The sequence below is a fragment of the Giraffa tippelskirchi genome, chromosome 6, assembly GCF_054371585.1.
Source record: "Giraffa tippelskirchi isolate mGirTip1 chromosome 6, T2T-mGirTip1v1.2.pri, whole genome shotgun sequence".
NCBI classification, from domain to species: Eukaryota; Metazoa; Chordata; class Mammalia; order Artiodactyla; family Giraffidae; genus Giraffa; species Giraffa tippelskirchi.
The window spans coordinates 130,190,350-130,214,558 of NC_137280.1; the positions used below are offsets into that span (position 1 = coordinate 130,190,350).

A 24,209-nucleotide genomic window follows, 5' to 3' on the forward strand; every position below is an offset into this window, starting at 1 on the left:
TTCACACTGAATGAACATAAAAACAGCCCTATGGGCATAGTCCTTTGCCTCCACTGTCCAATGACGTCATCTGAGATTTTATATATCATTAGGTCAGCTCTACACATTAGGGAAAACATCCAGATGTGAATCTATCATCCTACTGTCCATAGGAACCACCCAAATTCTCTGCACCAACTAATGTTCAAAACTAGCAAAATGATGCATACATGTGTGCTAAATCATTTTAGTCATGTCTAATTCTCTGCAACACTATGGACTGTAGCCTGCCAGGCTCCTCTCTCCATGGGATTCTCCAGGCAAGAATACTGGAGTGGGTTGCCATTTCCTACTCCAGGGGATCTTCCAGACCCAGGGATTGAACCCGTGTCTCTTATGTATCCTGCATTGGCAGGCAGATTCTTTACCACTGGTGCCACCTGGGAAGCCAGCAAAATGATGTAAACAACTAAATTTATGGATGGTCTTATTTCTGATTTATCTTAAGTCTTCTGGAGTCTCCATGAAAATTATTTCACCAGTAATTTACAGTTCTAAAGACACTAACATGAAAACATAAACATTCATGAGTAATATAGCAAAATTTTATCTTTAGAAGCCTGGAAATTTGCCACACTAGAAAATAAGTTACTATAGAATTGGTGATACTAAAAGGCAAACTGTTTGTTCTTGAACTGCAGGTGCCAGGTGCTAAGAAAATGCCTACTGTTAAAGTTTTTTGTTTGCTCTTATCCATCACAGCAGATATCAAGTTAAAGCAAAAGAACTCTTAAACTCCCTCTTATTTTCATTCTCTACGAGTTGGTGAAGGACAGGGAGGCCCAGCGTGCTGCTGTCCATGGGGTCACAAAGAATCGGACACGACTGACTGACTGCACTGAACTGAACTGAACCAATTATTTAATTCTGTTACAAGTGTTAGCTCTATTCTTCCTGTAATGAAAAGATGGACATTAATATTCTGAATCATCTATGTACTCACAGGTTCAAATGGCAAGACCATGTCATCTCTAATTCCGTACTTCACTCGTAAAGCCTACAAAAACAAAAAGGAAGTTAACACTAATAATCAATATTCTTCTGGTATTATCATTAAGAGAAGTACCCTCTAAACTTTTTTAAAGTATTTTTCTTCTTCTCTCCATAAAGAACAACTTTTTAATTTTATAGAAAAAAATCTCAAGAAGGGATGCATGACTTTTAAAAACTAAACAGTTTAAGTTAGACTGAATAGCTTAAATGATGAAAATATACAGTCAAAAGCAAAAGTTCACACAGCCACACACATCACTTAAAATGAAGTTCACATTCCAGTTGCAATGAAAATGTATCAGAAAACTTGTTTTTACAAAACTTTCTCTTGTTAGCAATCAAGTTGTTCTTCAGCAGGTGAATGAATAAACATACATCCAGAAAACAGAATATTATTTAGTGCTAAAAAGAAACAAGCTATCATGCTATGAAAAGACATGAGAAACCAAAATGCTTGTTACTAACTGAAAGAAAATCTAATAAAGCTACATACCGTATGAATCCAACTATTACATGACTTTCTGGAAAGGTAAAAACTATGGTGACAATTAAAAAGATCAGTGGTTGCCAGGAGTGGGAGGAAAGAGAGATGAACAAGCAGAGCACAGAGGATTTTTAAGGCAGCGACAATACTCTGTATATCATAATAATGGAAACATGTCATTAAATGTTAGCGTAAATCCACAGAACGTACAACACCAAGAGCGAACCCTAAGGTAAACTACGGACTTTGGGCAATTATGACATCAATGTAGGTTCATCTTTGATAAAAACGTACCACTCCGGTGAGTGACACTAATAATGGGGGAGGCTATGCAGGTGTTGAAGCAGGGGGTATTATATGGGAATCTCTGTGCCTTCCTCTCTATTTTTATTATGAACCTAAAACTACCCTAAAAACATAAGTCTTAAAAAAAGATTCTATGGGGACTTCCCTGGCGGTCCAGTAGTTAAGATCACACTTCCACAGCAGAGGGCGCAGGTTCAATCCCTAGTTGGGGAACTAAGATCCCACATGCCTCGCAGGACAGCCAAAAAAAAAAAGGTTCTATGAAATATAGTTAAAATTCAAATCACAGGAAAACATATAAATATGAAGAAACAGGTTAAAGATAGCATTAAAGATAGCATAGTTTTTCTGCTTAATCCAATAGCTCAGTGGTACTTAACCAACGAGATGATAAAGAGGAAATGTGAATATGAAACATAGAAACTCACTTGCTTTTTCTTCAAGTCTCTGAGGGCAGCAAAATCATCAGGAGAGTCAGAAGGAACACTTGTGACCACACCAGTGCCTTATAAAAGAAAATGTGGAATTAACTAATAACAACCAGAATGTGTACACCAAAGAACTTCTAGAAAGAAATAAACTCTTTACCTTTATCCTCCTTGATGGTGAGCATTGGGAGAACATAAATCACCTTGTAAGATGTTAAAGGTGCAGAAAGTGATGCACCAAGAATATCCTATGTAAGAAAAAGATCAGTATAAAGAGGAAGTAACTTATTCTAATCATTAAATTTTAAAACTATGTTTATATTTTAAGCCATGAGACTCTAGTAATCAACAATACTCATTCTTTTTTACCTACTAGACTAGAAATAACTGAAAATAATTATAAAGCCCAAATCTTGTAATGTTGTGAGGAAATCAGTACTCTAATATATTGCTTTTAACTTTGCACTCCATGAGGAAAACAATATAGGAATCCACAGCAAGAGTCACAAAAATGTTCACACAGCTTGGACCCAGCAATCCAATTCTAGGAATTTACCTCAGAAGATTCTTTGAGAATCTGCCCAATGCTGTATTAACTACATTAGCAAAACCTGGAAACAACTAAGACTTTAAATGATTAAAAAAAAAATCACTTAATAAAATATGAGACATCAACAAGATAGAATATTATGCCTCTGTGTTTCTATTTTAAACAATAATTAGAAAGACAGTTAAGAAGACGTATCTAGTTTCTCTTTAAAATAAAAAAAAAAAAGAAGATCCAACAATATAGGACCCATATTCTTATACATGAACAAGCAGCTTGCAGCTGTTTGTTTACCTACAAAAATGCACTTTTCAATTCCATATAGTTTCCTTTACCCATATGCATAAGTTGCTTATAGAATTTGGAGCCATACCAATAAAGGCAAAATATCATTAACAGTTTAAAGCTATTTTTAAAATTATACCACCCATTTCCCTCATACCAGAATCTGCTCAAATTAACAAGAAAAGAAGTTGCATTTAAGAGAAAGGAAAAAAAAAACTGTCATTAATACTGTTCCCCAAAACCTCTCAGACAGAACTCAACATCAGGAACTAATGAGATGTGGCAGGACTGCTTATAACAGAAGAAGCAATTCAAATATCCATTATACAGAGTCATTAAATAATTTGTGGCACAGCCAAACAATGGAATACTGTGTAACAGTAAAAAATAAGAACAAAGGGAATTCCTTGGCAGTCCAGTGGTTAGGACTCTACTTTCACTGCCAAGGGCCCAGGTTCAACCCCTGGTGAGGGAACTAAGATCCTAAAAGCCACATGGCACAAGCTGAAAAAAAAGAAAGAATGAGAACAAGGAGATGTTTATCTACTGATAAAATGATTACCAACAAATAGCTAAGTAAAAAAGAAAGTAAAACACACAACAATGTGATGAAATACACTACTGTTTGTGTGTAAAAAAAGAGGGCTAAAGAATATACATGTATGTATTTGCTCACATATACATGAAATAATTCTGGAAGGATTCACAAGACACTGGTTTCACTGACTGCTGATGGAAGAGAACTGAGTGATTGGGAGTATTTTGTGTATCTTTTTTTTTTTTGGCTGCACAGCCTGCAGAATCTCAGTTCCCCAACCAGGGATGGAACATGTGCCCTCGGTAGTGAAATCACAGAGTCCTAACCACTGGGCCACCAAGGAATCCCTTCTTTTTGTCTTTTAAATTTTAAGTCTTATGAATATTCAGTAATTTAGTCAAAAAATAAATTTACAAAATAAGAAATAAAATCCAATTCAAAAGGAGAATTGAGATGGTATTCTACTCATCTTTTTCTTTTAAAAGATTATTTATTATAGATACCAAAGATCAGCACTTAACCAAAGGGAATAAAACACCCTAGTAAATAAGTAAAAGTAAAATAAACTCTAAGGATACTACACGTGCTCATACTCAGTCATGTCCAACTCTGTGTGACCCCACGGACTGTGGCCCACCAGGCTCCTCTGTGCATGGGATTCTACAGGCAAGAATACTGGAGTGGGTTGCCATCTCTTCCTCCAGGAAACGTTCCTGACCGAAGGATCCAGCCCGAGTCTCCTGTGTCTCTTACATTGCAGGCAGATTCTTTACGGGCTGAGCCGTCGGGGATTTAGTTAAGATCAAGACTTCCTTTTCAGAAAAAAAAAAGCAGCTGCTACTGCACACCAGGAACGCGGGTAATCATATTAAAAAAGTAGTATCGGGACTTTCCTGGTAGTCCAGTGTAAGAATTCACCTGCCAATACAGCAGACACGGGTTCAATCCCTTATCAGGGAATATTCCACATTCCACGGAGCAACTAAGCCCATGTGCCGCATCTACTGAAGCCCATGTGCCCCATCTACTGAAGCCCATGTGCCCCATCTACTGAAGCCCATGTGTCCACAGCCTATGCTCTGCAACAAGAGAAGCCACCACAGTGAGAAGTCCGAGCACCGCAACTGGAGAGTAGCCCCTGCTCACTGCATCTAGAGAAAGCCCACGCACAGCAAAAACGACCCATTTTTTAAAAGGAGCAAAATAATGTGTACTGTAGCTATATACTAAATCTCTTGGGGAGAATTGCATTTTTCAATCAGATAATTACTGAGCAGAAAATTAAGATTCAAAAATGCTATTTTAGGGAATTCCCTGGCAGTCCAGTGGTTAGGACTCCATGCTTCCACTGCCAGGGGCCTGGGGCTTAATTCCTGGTCGGGGAACTAAGATCCCACAAGCCACACAGTATAGTCAAAAAAATTTTCTAATAAATACATAAATAAAAATGCTGTTTTACTGATATGGTCACACAATAAATACACCACAGCAATTAAAAAGCAAACAAAAAGAACAAACTACTACATATACAACATGGGTGAATCTCACAGGCATCACATTGAGCCAAAGAAACTAGACATAAAAGAGTACAGACTATACAATTTCACTATGTAAAGTTCATGAAGAGCGACTCATCTTTGGTGACTTAAGTCAAGGTAGTGGTTACCTCTGCAGAAGCAGGGATGTGAAATGGACATGAGTGCCTTCTGGAGTGCTCCAACTGTACATCCCTTGATTTGAGTGGTGCATAACATTTGAAGATATACCAAAATACACACATACGACTTACACACTTGACTGAACGTATACCTCAACTAAAATGTTTTTTTAAACATTCTTTTCTCAAATTTCATTTCTGACATTTTCCTCTAAGTGTATGCCCTAAAATAAATTCCACTGCCCAACTTACCTCTCCCATTAACTCTTTAACAACAGGTACCACTCCATTGTCCTTGGTAAAGCCCTGGTATGACATATTCCTTGCAGCTCTTTGGGTGCAGATGAATATATCACCATTCATTGTCTCAAATCCAATGTACTTCATATCGGGGCGAACCCAACAGTTTGTTTGTCCAAACATAGTCTCAGGTCTGAGAGTAGCAGCTACCAAGAAGATATTTTTCCCTTTCAAGCCACTAAGAAGAAAAAAACACACATTTATGCAAAATATGTTGTTGATTCTATCACGACTATCTGATATTTCAAAAAGATAAAGCCACAACTCTTTGACAAACCTACCTTAATTTGGATGGGTATGGCTCAAGCACTTTCAACTTGATTAAAGTATATTCCTGAGGTCCAACACCCTAAACAAAAAAAAAATTTGAAAGAGAAAAGAGTTGGATTAAACCTACTAATCTATGCCAGAGATCGGATTCAAATTTCTAAGATGGGTTCTTGCATTGCTAGAATAATTCTTCCTTCCAATGAAAAGACTGTCAGTGGTGTATTGACCACATGGAAGCCTAATGTGTAAGAAATGACTTGAGAGACCACCATCCTACCCCACACCAGACAGAACTGGTCAAGGAAGTCCAGACCACTGAGTAAGGTTTGCTAAGAGCTCTCTTGAGAGGGAAGAACAAGGGGAGAATGACTTGGATTAATCAGCCAAAACAGTGTTTGCCAAAATGGGCGTTAGAAGATACAATCAACATCAATCCTACAGAGCAGTCATCACAGACATATGATGGACCAGGGATCAAATAATCTGTATTCAAAACCTAGCTTGGGCCCTCATTTATGGCTTGCCACAAGGAGTCACAATCACTGTGAACCTTCATTTCTTCATAAAAAATACAATTAATTAATTAAAAATTTTAAAAATAAAAAAAATAACTATGCTGTGCCTCACAGAAGACTGTCCTGAGGAACACATAAGATAATGACACATAATGATAATGACAAAATGCTTTGAAAAACTATGATGTACTATTGAAACTTAAGATGTTGCTGTCATTGACTATATTAAAGCTTAACAGAGTAAACTGGCCTTCTGAGGGCTCTCAAATCTTTCCAAATTTTGATCAACTCTCACTTCTATCAGGTAAGTTACATCATAATTGAAGGCTGATTTTGAAAGGTAGTCACTAAGCTGTAAATGTGTTCAAAGGTGGTAACAGAGAATGACACACTCATAGGGACTACAAGTTCATTGTTGTTGATTTACTGTGCCAAGGCTTTAGACGAATGACTTACCCTTGCTTCATTCAAGTATTACAGGGAATAATGTCACTAATGTGTCCTCCAGGAATGCAGAATGAACTGACGTCATGCATGACTTGTAGTACTTTGAAAATAAGTAGGCATGTGACCAAAGGAAGTATAAATGGAATCTGTGTACATGAGTGAACCACATATCTCATTACCTTTCCTCATGGTCTCTTTTTAGAACAGTGCACTCTCTAAGTGGTGCTTCTCAAACATGAGCAAGCATATGAATCACACAGAGAACACATTAAAAGACAGATTCCTGGGCTCCACCTTCAGAGCTTCTGATGCAGCAATTTGGGGGTGAGGTTCAAGAATCTACTTCTCTAGGAATTCTCTGGCAATGTAGAGGTTAGGACACCGCGCTTTCACTGCCAAGGGCCCAGGTTCAATCCCTGATCTGGGAATCCTGCAAGCCAAGCTGAGTGACCAAAGAAAAAAAAAAAATCCAAGAATGTGCTTTTCCAGCACAAGCTGATGCAGTTAAACCTACTGCCAAGGTTCTAGACAAGGTTCTAGAGAAGATACAGGTACCTATGATAACAATCTGCCTCCCTCTTAACAGCTACCAGAGTATCATGACTTATACCTCGATACTGGAATAAAGCTATTTTTAGGTTTCTGATTTATTTCTTAAACTCTATGCCCACATTAAGAATTATTACAATAGCTATTCTATGTCACAAATAATTACCTCCCCAGTTTGTCTGTCATGATCCATACAAGGCTGTCCATCTTTTGGAGAATAAATGGTATACCTAAAACAATAAATAAATGTCAGTGTTGCTCCTAACATCTCACAATATTTCTTCTAACTAAAACTTCTGAGTAAATGTCTACATCATTTTTATGCTTTTATGGGGAATTTTGTTGCCAACAGTTACTCAACGAAAGCTTTCTGCCTTCATCAAAGGTAATACCACTGAAAAATATTCACTGATCTTGGCTTTGTGGTATGAAACAGAAGACTGTAGAATATAAATAAGCTTTTGAAATGCAAATACCTTTTAATGAGTCCATATGATCAAGGGAGAACTTTACAGAACAATTTATAGAGCAAAAGGATAAACTAAAACACAAATAAAATTATTTTTCTGCTTGGCTAGAATACTTAAGAGAATCTTTCCTAAGACCATAAAAGAGAATCTTTAGTGAGACCCCCTATTCTCCCTGGTTCTATTTGTCACAAGCACTAAGCAGCTCAAAGAAATTAAGACACTGGCTAGGCAAAAAGGAAACCAAAGGAAATAAGAGAACAAGAAGAGGAATTATAAAAAGAGAAAAGATAATGGAAAAAAGTAGGCTCTGGAGCATACTGAATTACAATACAGGAATTATATGATTTTTGCTTTATTAAACTGAAGGACAACAAACTCACCGCTTCCCAAACTTAATTCTGCTTCTTTCTCTTAATGTTAGAAACTGCCACCTGACAAACGAATCATAGTAAGGATTAACATCAGTGGTGATGAAGGACCGGCGCCAATCTACCTACAGGAGGAGAGCGGAAATGGTAATTTTTAGAAATTTTCATAGTCTCTATAAATAGGAATTCCCATGAATCAATTATTTATTTGCCTACTCCTTACTTTTCAATGTAGAATTCTATCAAATATCAAAAGCAAACCAAAAAATTTCAAGTTCCATCTATTAAACATATATCACAATTATTACATTAATTTATGCTTAATATGTAAGCTTTTAAACATTTATATTTACATATTAAACATATAGGTATTATAATAAATTAAGAAGGAATACCTAAACAACATCTTTATGTGTCCCTAAATATTCAAGCTACACTTGGGTTTCTTTGTATCTCTTTTTTTTTAATTTTATTGAGGCACAGCTGATTTACAATGTTGTGGGTTTCTTCACTTGAACAGTATTCCTTTTTACTAACTGCTAGTGTATCTATATATATTCCAAAACAACAAACATTAAAGTACTTCATTGTTTACCTCAAGGCCCATGTGGTTCTAATCAGAAAACAACAGTACCAAGTCATTCATGGAATACTGATGGAATATATTATTCTAAATTAAGAGGTGGTCCAAATCTCGTACAGTCACACATACATAACTGTGTTCTTCACATTGCCTTAAACTACAGAGGTGACCGGCATACCTTCAAACCCATTTGCTTCAGATCCTGGACAGCCAGTGGTGGAAAATATTCAAGCCAATGTTCTGCTTCAGAAAATTTGACTATCTCATCATCAGAAAGACCCAGGGATTTCATAATGTCCCACTGGTATTTAGAAGATCCAGCTTTAGCAGCAGCTTTACTCTGAAAATAACCAGCAAAACCAAACTCCATCAAAGAACAACTAACAACCAGTTAACAAACTCCAGAACCACAATAATTTTAAATGAATGATCCTATTTGGTAGTTTTTTTAAACTCTAAAACAATATTACTGACATATAGGAATACTGCAGAATCTGGATGTACTGTTTTTTGCTTTTTTTTTTTTTTAATTTTTTATTGAATTTGTTACAATATTGCTTTTGTTTTATTCTTTGGTTTTTTGGCCACAAGGTATGTGGGATCTTAGCTCCCAGACCAGGGATTGAACCTGCATCCCCTATGTTGGCAGGCGAACTCTTAACCACTGGGCCACCAGGGAAGTCCCCTGGATGTACTGTTTTATATGCCAAACCATACAGTCTGATACCTGGATTCTGACACGAAAGGTAAGTAAATGGATGGAACCATAAGAAAATTATCATCACAAAGAAAAGTTCTTAGCACCAAACGTTCTCTATTTCTTGTTTTCAAATACCACATGCATCTTTTTTAATTATGAATAAACTACTAACAAGCGTTTCCTCCTTTTCCAATATTTACCAATATCAAAAAAGTAACCACGTGCCAGGGACTGGAGGTGGGCAAAGGTGTTGGACCATAAAACTATAAAAAGGTAGGAGGAGGAATCTCGGGGCTAAGGAAACCGATCTCTATGTACCGTGGTGGCAGAAACAAGTCTGTGCATTTGTCAAACCAAGGCAATGATATACTTCAAAGAGTGAATTTTACTGCATGTAAATTAAAAAAAAAAAAAAAATTGACCAGGATGTTAGATGAACCCAAGATAGAAAGCAGACTGTGACAAACTTATCTAACTGTATTACAAATGCATGACATAACCACACTAAAGGGGTAGGAAAGAAAGAACTTTAGAAGTAACTGGAAAATAGTGTGTTGACCAGATTCTAAAGACAAAATGGACTATACACAATCAATGTATTCTAGTTGGTAAAACTGTTTCTCTTAGAAGTACAGATTAGCATTCTATAACTACTGGTAGACAACGGAACAAATAACAGATATACTGTAAATAATGAGAGCTAGGTTTCCTACTGTTGGAGAAAGAAGTCACAAATAAGCAAAGGAAGAATGCTAGAATAAGCCCTGTGGTGCTAAAATAGAGCCAAAGGTATCAGTATGCACTTAGAAAAAATAGAGACAGAAAGAGAAAGACAAATGCCATATGATATCACTTATATCTGGATAATCTAAAATATGACACAAATGAACTTATCTTTGAAACAGAAATGGACTCAAAGATATAGAGAACAGATCAGTGATTGCCAAAGACAAGTGGAGTGGGAGAGGGGTTGTTTAGGAGTTTGGGATTAGCAGATGCAAATTATTATACACGGATGAATAAACAACAAGGTCCTACTATATAGCACAAGGAACTATATTCAATATGCTGTAAAAAAAAAAAAAAAACAGAAAACGAAAAAATATTTTAAATAAAGAAAAAATAAAGGAATTCCCAGTCAATCCAGTAGTTAAGACTTGGCTCTTTCATTGCTATGGGTGTGGGTTTGATCCTTGGTCGGGGAACTAAGATCCCTGGTCGGTGTGGCCAAAAATAAAGTGTTTACATTAAGAAAAAAAAAGAAAAAAAATCTCATTTGAAAAAAAATACAAAGAAGTAAATACAGACACATGCATACACAGGGGCTAGTAGACATACACATATTTCCTTGCTCTTTCTACTGAGAAGACCTAGAAACAATGAGCATACCTAGCACTCAGAATTTAGTTTCTAAATACCATTTTTCAATAAAAGGAAAAGGGACTCCTTGGAAAAGTGGCTGACTCCAAGGCTAAAATAGGGAGAATAGAAAATGAGCTTGCAGCATCTTGTGGCACCTCAAAGTACAAAAGTGCTCAGAAAAAAAAAGGGGAATAAAAGAAAAGATGGGTGCGTGTCAAGTGGACAAAGGAGCCAACCTAAACATTCCATTAATGGCCAATGCTAGAACAATCTGAGCAATAACAATAACTCAGCAACAACAACAACAAAAACCAATAGTATTAGATTATAATTCAAAGAATAAATAAATACACATGAATCCACAATGATACAAAAAAGAAATAAGTAAATAAAGAAGAAAGGAAAACTTTTCCTTTCAGAAGAACTCCACATATTAAGTGTAGAAGGATGAGGGAAACAGAAAATCAACATTAGAACAAAACAGCAATAACCACTGCAGGCAAGATCTACTGATGAATGCTAAAATTTGTGAGGAAATATATATTTTTTAAAAAACAAGATGTTATTCCCATAGTCTCAAAGTATCTCTCCCAAAACATACATGAATTACAAAGGGAAAAATGAAATCTTCACAGTAGGAAACCTGACAGTTCAGTTCAGTTCAGTTCAGTCGCTCAGTCGTGTCCGACTCTCTGCGACCCCATGAATTGCAGCACGCCAGGCCTCCCTGTCCATCACCAACTCCCGGAGTCTACCCAAACCCATGTTCATCGAGTCGGTGATGCCATCCAACCATCTTATTTCAAAATAAAGTAAAAAGGGGGAAAAAGGCAATCAAAGGGTGAGAAAGATATTTTTGCTTCATTACTTTTTAAAAATTAATGAGTACATTTTATGTGTCAGATACTATATTGTTCCTCTGGGAATGTACATATAAATCGGACAAATATAAATAAAACTTCAACCAAAATAAGTATCATCAAGTCACCAAACCTTTTTTCCTTTAGCTTTATCCTTAATTATTATATCTTCTGTTTTAACATTGATTTCTTCCTCTTCCTCTTCCTCATCTGGAAAATCAGGGGGGCAACCATAAAGCTCTACTTCTCTTTTCAATTTATCAGCACATGCCTACAAAAAACACAACATTAGAGGCAGTAAAGTTAAAAATTTCAAGGTAGAAACACTTTTGAGTCTTTTTGTTGTTTCTATGGCCAACTAATACTGACTCTGAACTTTTTAGCAATACATCTATAGATGTGTAAATCATTACAGAAAACGCATATGATACAAATCATGTACCTAAAAATTCACTAATTTACTTCATTTACTTGGCAATGACTTACTCAATACCCAGACTACTCAATGCAGTATACTATATGCTAGGTGTCAGAAGTACAAAGATAAAGATATAGTATTATCATATTGAAAACAACTCTAATAACTACATTTCTCAATTTAAAGATTACTGTCACATACACTCTATTAGTTATCATCACAAGGCTGCTAGGTAGGTAGGACGAGAGATAATACGAAAGATGAAGTGATTTATCCAAGGTTATAAAGCTAGTGAGCTACAGAATTACAACATGAACCTACATTTTCAACTTCAGCTCTTTTCTAGTGTACCCCATAATGAGTCTACTGTCACAAACAAAGATGACACCAAGTATACAGTGTTAAAGTTAAAAAAAATATATAGAATTGTGAATTTTCAAAAAGGGAAGGGATGCTTCTAAAAAAAGAACTTCAGTTAATAAACAGGAGAAAAAAACGAGACAACTAGAAAGTCATCATTTTATAACCACAAATTCAACAACTGAAAGATGAGGATCATGAAATGATGCTAAAACCACTGAGTTATTGGGTAACCAGATAGTCAAAGGGTCTTAAGGTATCATTCCATAAATTACTTTTTAATGAGAAAAGAGAAAAGTTAACTTTAGAATGAGGAAACATGGACATTATTAATATCACTAAAATGATACAAGTTGCCTTATATGGCTTTTGATGTCAGACAGTGGGAAGAATAAAAGTGGGAAGAATAAAAAGTAAAATCCTTCCAGAAAAGACATTTTGGGACAGCTTGGGAGATGTGACTATAGATTAGATAATGATAATATTACATCAGTGATTAATTTCTTGGAGAGGATAATGGAATAGCAACAATGTAGAAGAATGGCTTTGTTCTCAACAGATATAAGCTGGAGTGTTTAGGGGTGACATGTCACGATGTCTGCCAACTTACTTTCAATGAGTTCATAGACAAAGAAAGAAAAAAGCGTGCATATATTGTATGTTGAGAGACAGAACTAGAGCAACTGTGCAAATGTTAATACTTGGCAACTACAAGTGAAGGGTATCTGGCCGTTCACTGTACTGTCCTTTTATACCTTCCCTATAGGTTGGACATTTTTCAAAATAAAAGACTGGAGCATAAAAAGAAGTAAGTTAAATTTCTCAACTCCCAAGGATTTAGGGAATCCTTTCAAATGTAGTTTTCTTGTCCATTTTATATTAAAAATTATTTTAATATAAATTTATGACAAATTTAAGACACTTACAAAAATGACCGAAATACGACAGAACTGTTCATTATTTTATGCCAACAGCCTATATATGCCATGAATGCACAAAACAGTGTCCACTGTACTTGTTAGTAGTCATTATCTAATTCTAAAATAGAAATGTGAATATATAAGGTAACCAAAAGATATCAAAATTAGTTAGAAATCACTTGGACCTTAACGTTTGCCCTTTAAGCACTTCTTCAAATGTTTTCCAAAAATTAATTTTTCCTGTAATAAATTCAATTCATTTCAAAAAATACTTTAACACAGTACAGAAGTACATATTTGAAAACACTATTTCAAATTCTTGAATTGGATATTACTATTTGCTCGAAGCTAAAAAGAGTACAAAGCAATCTCCAAGCAATCTTACCTTAATAGGCATTCCAGTACAGTGTAAACCAAAGGGAAATAGACAGGTCTTCCCTTTCAGCCTCTGGTACCCTACTGCAAACTACAGAGAGAAAATTAATTTTAAACTACAAATTTAAATGCTAGACGAATACAAAATTCTGACTTTTCACAGTTAGTTTTGTTTTCCTCTTCACATCTTCCTTTAGAGCACTGGTTAGATGTTATAGTCATTCCAGAGTTATACTTTTTTTCCATGTCTTCACCAACCTAAGAATTACTTTTGAACATACACATATACCTAGAACCCTGTGCACACTCACATACACCATGTGAAAATAGAAAACTTAAATTATTTAAATATAAAAACCATGCTTAAATTTAAATTAAGGAACTCTAAGTTCCCTTAACAGGAAATAAACTCTATAGATGTCATTTTCTTCAAAATAGTATTCATTAAAGACCCTCTATTCCATTATATTAAACAAAAAGAAAGCTTTACCTCACATTTAGATAAAGAAAATGTATGTCCCAAGTGAAGGCGCCCATTCATATATGGATATGGGAAGGTGACAAAGTACTTGTCCTTGCTTCAAAACAACCATGTAAGAAAGAAAGTACAAAAAAGAAAATGTTAAATTCCTTTAACAATTAAGGGTGGGGTCAAGAGAACACTTTACTATAAGTAACTTGCTTAAATTTTAGTTGTTTAAAATATACCGAAAATTAAATTTATAAATCCAGAAATTAAAAGGTCTCTAAAATTGAAACATATTTTTGACTTAGAAAAAAATAAGATATTCATAGGTGGCTATTAAAGAAATAAATATCCTTGTAGCAAATACTGGAGGGTTTAACTTAAGCTAAAACACTGAGTAAAAAAGATATACAAAAAAAAAATTAATAGAAAACCTTAATGTTTTACTGATTAAATGAGATATGCTTTCACTAAATATATATAAAGCAATTTAAGTCCCTCAGGTAAAATAAAACATCCTCAAAATACATACGTGGCAAATTCACTTAAAAAAGCACCTTTTAAAAGCTGCTTATGTTTTATTCCTTTTTTTAATCAATCAAGTATATCAAACAGACATATGTAAGTTATGAAACACAATGAACACCTGTAAGCACACTATCCAACTTATGAACTCACTGAAGCTACCTGTGTGCTCCTCCCCATCCTCCCACCAGAAATAACCATTATCTTGAAATTTACTGTTGACATTCCTTTGTTTTTTAATAGGTTGCACACATGTCTATGCCCTTAAACATCATTTAGTTTCACTCACTTGTGAGCTTTATTTTAAATACAGTCTACTTCACAAAGATTCCTCAATTCGCTTTTTTCACTCGATGTTATATTTCTAAATTTCTTCAGTCCATTTTCTTTCACTGAGCAAGAGCTTTCAAATTCACGTTAGATTATTTTAAATTACCTTAGAGTTGACCAAAATTCTAGAACCAAATAGAAGCTTTGAATTCTAGTTTAAAGTATAACACTAGAGAGACGCTATGCTCCCAATGCAGGGGACCCAGGTTCCATTTCCAGTCAGGGAACCAGATCTCACAAACCTCAATTAAGAGTTCATATGCAGCAACAAAGATCAAAGATCCCAAGTACTGCAACTAAGACCCAACACAGCCAAATATATAATTTTTTTAAAAAAAATTGGAAAAAATAAAGTATAACATCAGAAATTTTGTCTTAGAGCAAACCCTTCTTCTCTCTTAAAAAAGAATTCCATTAGAGTGCAGCTTAACAGCAAAGATAGACTTTGAAATTAGAAAGTCCTGATAAGAAGTCCAAGCCCTGTCAATTCCTAGCTGTGCAACCTTAAGCCGGTTACTTAACCTCTCTTAGTATACTCATCAATAAAACAAGAATTAAAATATTGGTAAACTTAAAGCACTATTAAGAAGATTAAACAAGAATACACAGTTTAAAAAAAGCATATTTCCTACTGCCTTGGCATATTGAACAACACCTGTTCAATAATATCTACTATTATTGCTATTGTCGATGTATATCCTCAATTCTAAGAAGCACATTTTTCTACATTTCAACATATCTGAAATTGCAACTCATCTTATAATTGATGCACATATTTACCGTGGTACTGTGCAGCAGCAGTTACTTTTTGTCTTTTCCCCAACATAATTTAATTATATTATTATCAATTCTTAACATCAAGGCAATACACATTTATAAAATAAGATCTTCAACTACAGAAACCCTTCAAAATTTATATTCTGTGCCTTTGGAGATAATTATCACTATAATATGAATCTCTGTAACAGAACAACATTCTTTTATCATTCAGCAAAGATAAAACTTAAAAACACTCTCCTTTGTCTAACTATGAGAAATAATAGTTTTTTAAAAAACCTTTACATAGGAAAAAAATCCTTTAAGAATTCCACAGGAAAGAGGATGTTAATTTGAAACAGAAAAATGGAAGTCACCTCTTTCAGCCAGTTTCAGACATAAATACAATCTGCTTTATTCCTTCCACACAGCAGTTTCTGAGCCAATGGTTCTGGAAGTATAACATGGAGAACCTCACAAATGATTGCTCACCTGGTCTGTTTCTCTAAATTAGATGCATTGACCTCAAACACTTTCTTGGCATCCCATTTTTGTTGGACTTCTTTCTCAATCTTCTTCAAAAAGTCCACTTTGGCTGTTCCTTTTCTTTCCTATTAGACACAACAGATACAGAATAATCCACTCTATATTTCAGTAGACTTGTTTAAAAAAAAGCAAAAAAAGATCTGGGTTCACACAGAACTGAGCCATTTACTGATAATCTTTCCATGGTTATCTTGAAATTTAAATGAGTTAAGATTAAAAATTAGGGTTATCATGACCTGATAGGGTTATCCACTTCAAATTCAAAGGGATGATTAAAGACTTACTTAAATACATGAAAAAGCTTTGAAATACTTTTAATTAGATACTACAGTAAAAACAACATTGGTTTCAAATATTCCTATTTAGTTAAAATAGGTGAATACTTAAAAAAAGCATAGGATAGAACAGTGCCTGCTTGCCCAGCTGCAATTATTGCCACCAAAGGAGGACGGTGAGGCCCAATGGATAGAGGCTGCAGGAGGATTAGTCATCTACACAGTTTTGTTTTTTTCTTCCCAAGAAAGTTGATGAAGAACTTCTCCCCAAAATGGTTAGCAAGCTATTAATATGAAATGAAAATGAAACAAAAATTATACAACAATATTATTAATTAAAAGAAAATATGCTAGGCAAGTACTAACTAAAAACTGGTTAGTTAATTAATACTAATTAACTGAAAGCTGATATAACTATACTGATATTAGAAAATATAGCCTTTAAACCAAAAATGATTACTAGACAGAGGATAAAAAAAGTGTGGCAATAATAAGAAATACATTTGGTCTTTGTCCTGGGTTCTCGGCCAGAGCTCCTAAAACCCTAGGAATTTCCTGAGTAATGGGCGTATCTTTTGTTATTCCTAAGGAGCCGCTTTTGAACAACCTGAGTTTGTGCTAATGGGGTGACTGAGACCCTAAGATAGCCTTAGGATGGGGCTGATCATCAGAAAGATCAAGTAGTTAGAGGGTTAGAAATTCAGGCTGCTGATCTCTAAAAAGGGCAAGTGGAAGGGGTTGCTGAAGATTAAGACCTATAAAAACTCTTCAATGGGGAGACTCGATGATCTTCCTGGATGGTGAACGTGTCGAGGTATTGGGAGAGTGGCCGCCTGAAGAGGACATGGAAGCTCTTTGAATCTTCTGTCCCCACCCACACCTTGCCCTCCACCTCTCTTCCATTTGGTTGGTTGTGAGTTATATCCGTTATAATAAATTAGTAAAAATTTTTTTAAAAAAGCAACAAAATGGCAAGCATGCCTTCAGCATATTGGATCTACCTGGCAACATTCCCATCATTCCTTATGCCACCCTTGGATGAAAATAAACAGAAAAAATACACATGATCACTCCAACTCTGAAAAAGAAGGGCTATAACTTCCCTCTCAGTTTGTGACTGTGAAAAAGAATTAGCTGCTAAAAGCGTGTGTGCTGAAGAAGAACACAGCATTCATGCAACTGGCAAGTGTGAAAGCTGGATACCATACACAAATCTAATTCCGTTTTGAAAAATATTAGTATCTAGAATTTTATTTTCTTATACAAAATTACCTGAACCAAAATTAGATTTTCTTCCCCTTCTTATGTGCTAACGTTTCCAGATTCTGCATCATTTTTAAATGAAAAAAATACCTGGGCTCTACATCTACTTCTATAGCCTACTAGGCAGGTAACCTTGCCAAGTCATGTCATGTCTCCCTCTGTACTGCCACCAAACAATTCAAAACATGCTTTCTACTGAAATCACAGATATGCCGATTTTTAGACAGCTATTTTTTTAAATGGTTACATAAATTTGAAGTAATGATGCAAACTACTTCTGTGCAATTAAAAAAAAGTACCACTATTTCTTCAATAACTATCTTAAATATATCTTCTGTATTGTATGATAAAAATAAGAGTATTAAAATTAGGTAAGATTTAGTACAAATCTACCTAAATTTGTCAACTTTGTTTTACTATTTTCCACTTTATATATATATATATTTTTCATCTGGCTGTGCTTTGCTGCCTGTAGGATCTTAGTTCCCTGACCGGGGATGACACCTCAGTCCTCAGCAGTGAAGGCACAGAGTCCTAACCCCTGGACCATCAGGGAATCCCCTCAGTTTTCTATATTTTAAATCAAAGGATGGTTTATTATTCCTTTTTATTTTTTTTGAGTAAGTTTAAGACAGGAGAGGACAAGCAACAGAAAAGATGAAATGTCAAATTACTAGGAGGAGGGACAGTGATGGATGAAAAGGACCTTGCCACAAGGCAAGAAGGAAATAAGAAAGAATTCCACACTTGAAACATCACGGACATAAGTTTCTCTAATAACCAAAGGAAAATAAAAATAAGTAAATTTTTTATTTCTATAAATCCTGACCAGATCATAACTGCCATGCTTGGAAATTATACCAATACAAATATGATCAATGCAATTCCCTTTCAGAGGTTCTCTACTACTCTCTGGATAAAGTCCAGGCTCTTAACCCTGGCACTTAAGGCCCTTCTTATCTCATCCTTGCCAGGCCCCTTCTTCTTCTCTCTCACCATCACTCCAGGCCTATCAAGCCACCTGCACTTTTCCAAGTGTGTCGTGCTTCCTCTGTCCCCTCTGGGCCTTTGTTCAAGCTATTCTCTCCACCCTCATACCCCACCAATCTTTTTTTGCCTGTCTATCTCATCCTTCAGTTCTCAGCTAATCACCTACTTTGATTCCCCAAGAGTGGATCAAGTGCTATCTTAATATGTCCCTACCTATCAGTATTACCTCTATGATAGCACTAAACACACAGTATCAGCAACAGTCTATCTTCGTCGTGACTGTAAGTTTATTCACAGTGGGGACTGTGTCTCATTTCTCACTATATCCTCAACATCTAAGCTTATATTTTGTTTGTTCAATCACCCATCGGGTCTGACTCTTTACAACCCCATGGCTACAGCACACCAGGTCTCCCTGTCCCTCACCATCTCCCGAAGTTTGCCCAAGTTCATGCCCATCCAGCCATCTCATCCTCTGACGCCCTCTTCTTCTGCCCTCAATCTTTCCCAGCATCAGGGACTTTTCCAATGAGTCAGTTGTTTGTACCAGATGACCAAAATACTGGAGTTTCAGCTTCAGCATCAGTGCTTCCAATGAATATTCAGGACTGATTTCCTTTAGGATTGACTGGTTTGATCTCCCTGCTGTCCAAGGGGCTCTCAGGAGTCTTCTCCAGCACCATGGTTTGAAGGCATCAATTCTTTGGCGCTCCGCCTTCTTCACAGTCCAGCTCTCACAACTGTGGAGCTTCCCGTGTGGCTCAGATGGTGAAGAATCTGCCTGCAGTGCAGGACTCCAGGCTTCAATCCCTGGGTTGGAAAGATCCCCTGGAGAAGGGAATGGCAATCCACTCCAGTATTTTTGCCTGGAGAATTCCATGGACAGAGGAGTCTGGTGGGTTACAGTCCATGGGGTTGCAAAGAGTCGGACACGACTGAGTGACTAACACTTCACTTTACTTCTACAACTGTACATGACCACTGGTAAAACCACAGCCTTGACTGTATGGACCTTTGTCAGCAGAGTATGTCTCTGCTTCCAACACACCGTCTAGGTTTGTTATAGCTTTCCTGCCAAGAAGCAAATATCTTCTGATTTCATAGCTACAGTCACCATCTGCAGTGACTTTAGAGCCCAAGAAGAAGAAATCTATCACTAATTCCACCTTTCCCCCCTCTATTTGCCATGAAGTAATGAGCTTAGAGCAGGCTCTCAAGTACCTGTCAAAAATTTAAAGATTTAAAAAGAGAAGTGAGGGAAAAAAAAAGAGAGAGATAGAAGTGAGGAACTTCTCTGGTGGTCCAGTGGTTAAGACTCTGCACTCCCAATGCAGGCGGCCAGGGCTCGACCCCCAGTCAGGGAACTAGATCCTACACGCCAAAACAAAGATCCGGCACAACCAAATAAATAAAATACAATAAAATAAAAGGAGAAGTGAGCAACACATTGCCAGCTTTTGCATATTGTGGCCATAGAAAATAACAGAGACTAAGAACTGGGTTGCACAGTTGAATCAAAATGCTAAACAATCTGAACTCTTTTCGAAGAATTTTCATAAAATTAAGTGTAGATGTATAACGTATTTCCTTTTCCAAGAAAGAATAAGGGCCTCCATGGATTCCCTCTTTTCTGAAGGACTTCATCTAGACCTCAGCTCCTTTGACCCCTCTTACTGCAAAACTCTCTTTTTAACAAGTAACCTATAAGTCTCTCTATTCCTATGCTGCTGCTGCTGCTGCTAAGTCGCTTCAGTCGTGTCCAACTCTGTGTGACCCCACAGACAGCAGCCCACCAGGCTCCTCTGTCCCTGGGATTCTCCAGGCATACTCCAGAATACTCCAGGCATTCTCCAGAATACTGGAGCGGGTTGCCATTTCCTTCTCCAATGCATGAAAGCGAAAAGTGCATGCCGACCAATTTTCAATTCTAACATACAAGGACTACCATTTGAAAAAAAGCTATGGCAGAGACGGCAGTTTGCCTATGCGATATCCATTCCTTCCCATTCTTCTTCAGCAACAGAAGCCCAGTCTTATTTAGGGTAGTGCATCAGAGGCTGTTAAGCATATGCTTCCATGGTTCCAGGAGAATTCAGATAGGAACTATGCTTCTGGGTTCTGCCAAAGAAGTTTTGAGCAAAAGAAAGTAAATCACTTCTGCCCAGCCCTTAAAACAGCCTGTACAACTCCTAACAGCCACTTAACCTATAGATGGAACAGGCACACTGTGTAGGGCCCACAATACTTCTACAGGCTCATCAAAATATTTTAGTATCTTAAAATCAGGAGAAAAAATAAATTTTTGGATAGACGAAAACTCTTTAATATGTAATATTCATATGTGTCTTTATACCAACACAATTGTCAAATATAATTTCTAATTTTTTTTTTTTAACAAAGGAAGCAGCTCACAAAGGAAAAGTATCTAAGGCCTCATGAAGTCTAGTTGTACTTCCTATGCTAGGGTCATGGGTCATATGAAATCCCAGTACATCATTACTAAATTCCTCTCTCCTTAAATCAACTTGAGTTGGCTTCCACTGCATGCAACCAAATAATTCCTGACATTTACCCAATTGGGTTGTGAACTTCTGGCAGACAGCATCTTTTAGAACAGAGAAAGCAATGGCACCCCACTCCAGTACCCTTGCCTGGAAAATCCCATGGATGGAGGAGCCTGGTAGGCTGCAGTCCACGGGGTCGCTAAGAGTCGGACACGACTGAGCGACTTCACTTTCACGCATTGGAGAAGGAAATGGCAACCCACTCCAGTGTTCTTGCCTGGAGAATCCCAGGGACAGGGGAGCCTGGTGGGCTGCCGTCTATGGGGTCGCACAGAGTCACGACTGAAGCGACTTAGCAGCAGCAGCAGCACCACATACAATGCTAACAGACACAGAAGTCATATGACAAATATTTTTTGCCTAAAAATGACCATGTCACCCACTTTAAAGGACATGAAAGCAAGAGTCTTCACAAATTGCTTAGAACTGTTTCTTTTCACTGTACTGAGGATGCTAAATGCAGGAAAGCTCTTCTTTGAGGTCTCTGCTTTTCAGAAAACTTTGTTTCTCAAAACCTCAAAGGTCAATTGTAATGAAATCTGATACTAGCACCAGCACCAACGTGCTGTATTACTTTGAGCAAGTCACTTGATCAAGCTGAGTCTTAGTTTCCTCATTGGTTACTCAACTAAACAACTGGGTGGTTTGTTCGGTTTTGTTTGGGGATTTTTTGGCCATGCTGAGCAGCCTGTGGGGTTTTAGTTCCCTAACCAGGGATCAAACTCTTGGCCCCTGCACTGAAAGCACCGAGTCCTAACCATTGGACCATCAGGCAATTTCCAACAATTGGTTATTTAATGAGAGTGAAGTCCCTAAACTTCAGCTCTACTGACATTTGGGGCCAAAAAATTCTGTTTTCAGGGGCTAGCATGTGCACTGCCAGATATATAGGAACATCCCTAGCTTCTACCCACTAGCTGCCAGTAGCATACCTCCAGCTGTCCTGATCTAGAGTCTCCAGACCAAATGTTCTCTGCGGGACAAAATCACCCCCAGTAAAGAACCACTGAACTAGATAATAAACTTTTTCATATATGTATACCATTGTGCAATTATTGAAACTTTTATGCACATTAACTTCTTTGATTTTAACAACAACCCTAAGAGGTGGGCAACAATCACCCTAAGAAATGGGCAGACCAGGGATTACTATTTCAAAGATGACAAATCTGAAGCTCAGAGATCATCATGCCAGCAAATGGTCAGACTGGACAAAAACTCGCATCTTCTCACTTTTATTTCCGCTTTCTCTTAGTACTCTGGCCATATCCTAACATGACTGACCATAGAACCTAGACAAGATCCTTAACCTCTTTAAGCCTCCATTTCTCTATCTATAAAATGAGGTTAATAGGTAACAATTATATCTACCTTCTACTATTATTATGAGGATTAAAAGATATAATACACATGAAGGACTTAGTATAGTACCACTGTGCGTGCACACTAAGTAGCTTCAGTTGTGTTGGACTCTGTGCGACCCTATGGACTACAGCCTGCCAAGCTCCTCTGTCCATGGGATTCTTCAGGCAAGAATACTGGAGTGGGTTGCCATGCCCTCCACCAGAGCATCTTCAGAACCCAGGGATGAAACCCACATCTCTCTACATCTACCTGCATTGGCAGATGGGTTCTTTACCACTAGTGCAAACTGGGAAGCCCAGCATAGTACCAGATCCATGGTAAATGCTCAATAATGCTAACTATTATCACAGAGAGACAACTGGACATCATGTACTTCTTGTTGCAAGTCAAAATGGCATTGTGGTTATGTCTTAAGAGAATTTTTCTTTATATTTTTAAAAACTTACTAAAATATGTATGGATGAAATCATACAGTGCCTTAAATTTGCTTAAAATGAATCTTAAGACGGGGAAGTGGAGGTTCTGGGGAAGATACAACAGAAACAACACTGGCCCTGAACTGTCAATTACTGAAGTTGGGTGATGGGTACATGGAAGTACATAATACTATTATTATCTCTACTTTGTTCACTATTTAAATTTTCCAAATGAAAAGTTTAAAACAATAATTTTAAAGTTGACTATTATCTTTATTACATCACATCCCCTGGTCCCCTCTAAAAGTCTTCTGATATGTAACTAAAAGGGATTAAAACGGTCAAAAGTTCTATAAAATAAATACTTCTATGATATGAAGAAAATTATATTGCTTACTCTTCACACATTCAATTATAAAGTAAAAACTAATTTTACATCCAGGCTACTCCATGTTTATTATCTTATACACTTTACTATTATAAGGTTTCTATCAGAGTTAGAAAACTTTCATTATAGGAGTGAGCTTGCAAAAGAAATTTCCCCATTAGTTTACAATTGTGAATAGTACAATGATTAAAAGAATGAGCTCCAGAATGGGACCAAATGAATTAAAATTCTACTTCTTAGTAGATCTGATCTCACTTCCTCTATTCTATACAGGAACATCACTTCTCTCTTCTATATCCATTTTCCCTTTCTATAGGACAATTTCCATAAGCATACAAGCACAATATAATGTCTCCTGTCCTTAAAAAAAAAAGAAAATCTCTTTTAACCTTCATCTATTACCCCATTTTTTTGGTCTCCTTTATTCTTCAAAAGAGGTCTACACTCATCATCTCCACTCCTGCTCTTTCCATTCAAAAAAGCTTTTCATTTTATATTGGAATACAGCCAATTAACAATGTGACAGTTTCAGGTGTACAGCAAAGGGACTT

General features: G+C 36.6%; 1 protein-coding gene across 3 annotated transcripts in view; it reads right to left on the bottom strand.

The window, feature by feature from the left end:
* Positions 1-24,209, bottom strand: part of LARS1 (leucyl-tRNA synthetase 1) — an 80,117-nt gene that overhangs the window by 37,529 nt on the left and 18,379 nt on the right. For all 3 annotated transcript variants that reach the window (XM_081504996.1, XM_081504998.1, XM_081504997.1), the window contains exons 2-13: positions 16,344-16,462; positions 14,265-14,352; positions 13,785-13,865; positions 11,835-11,972; positions 8,958-9,119; positions 8,209-8,321; positions 7,525-7,588; positions 5,859-5,926; positions 5,530-5,755; positions 2,411-2,498; positions 2,251-2,327; positions 983-1,036 (exon numbers count right to left, since the gene is read on the bottom strand). In XM_081504996.1, coding sequence (XP_081361122.1) covers positions 983-1,036; positions 2,251-2,327; positions 2,411-2,498; positions 5,530-5,755; positions 5,859-5,926; positions 7,525-7,588; positions 8,209-8,321; positions 8,958-9,119; positions 11,835-11,972; positions 13,785-13,865; positions 14,265-14,352; positions 16,344-16,462 — 1,278 coding nt within the window. The remainder of the gene's footprint in view (positions 1-982; positions 1,037-2,250; positions 2,328-2,410; positions 2,499-5,529; positions 5,756-5,858; positions 5,927-7,524; positions 7,589-8,208; positions 8,322-8,957; positions 9,120-11,834; positions 11,973-13,784; positions 13,866-14,264; positions 14,353-16,343; positions 16,463-24,209) is intronic.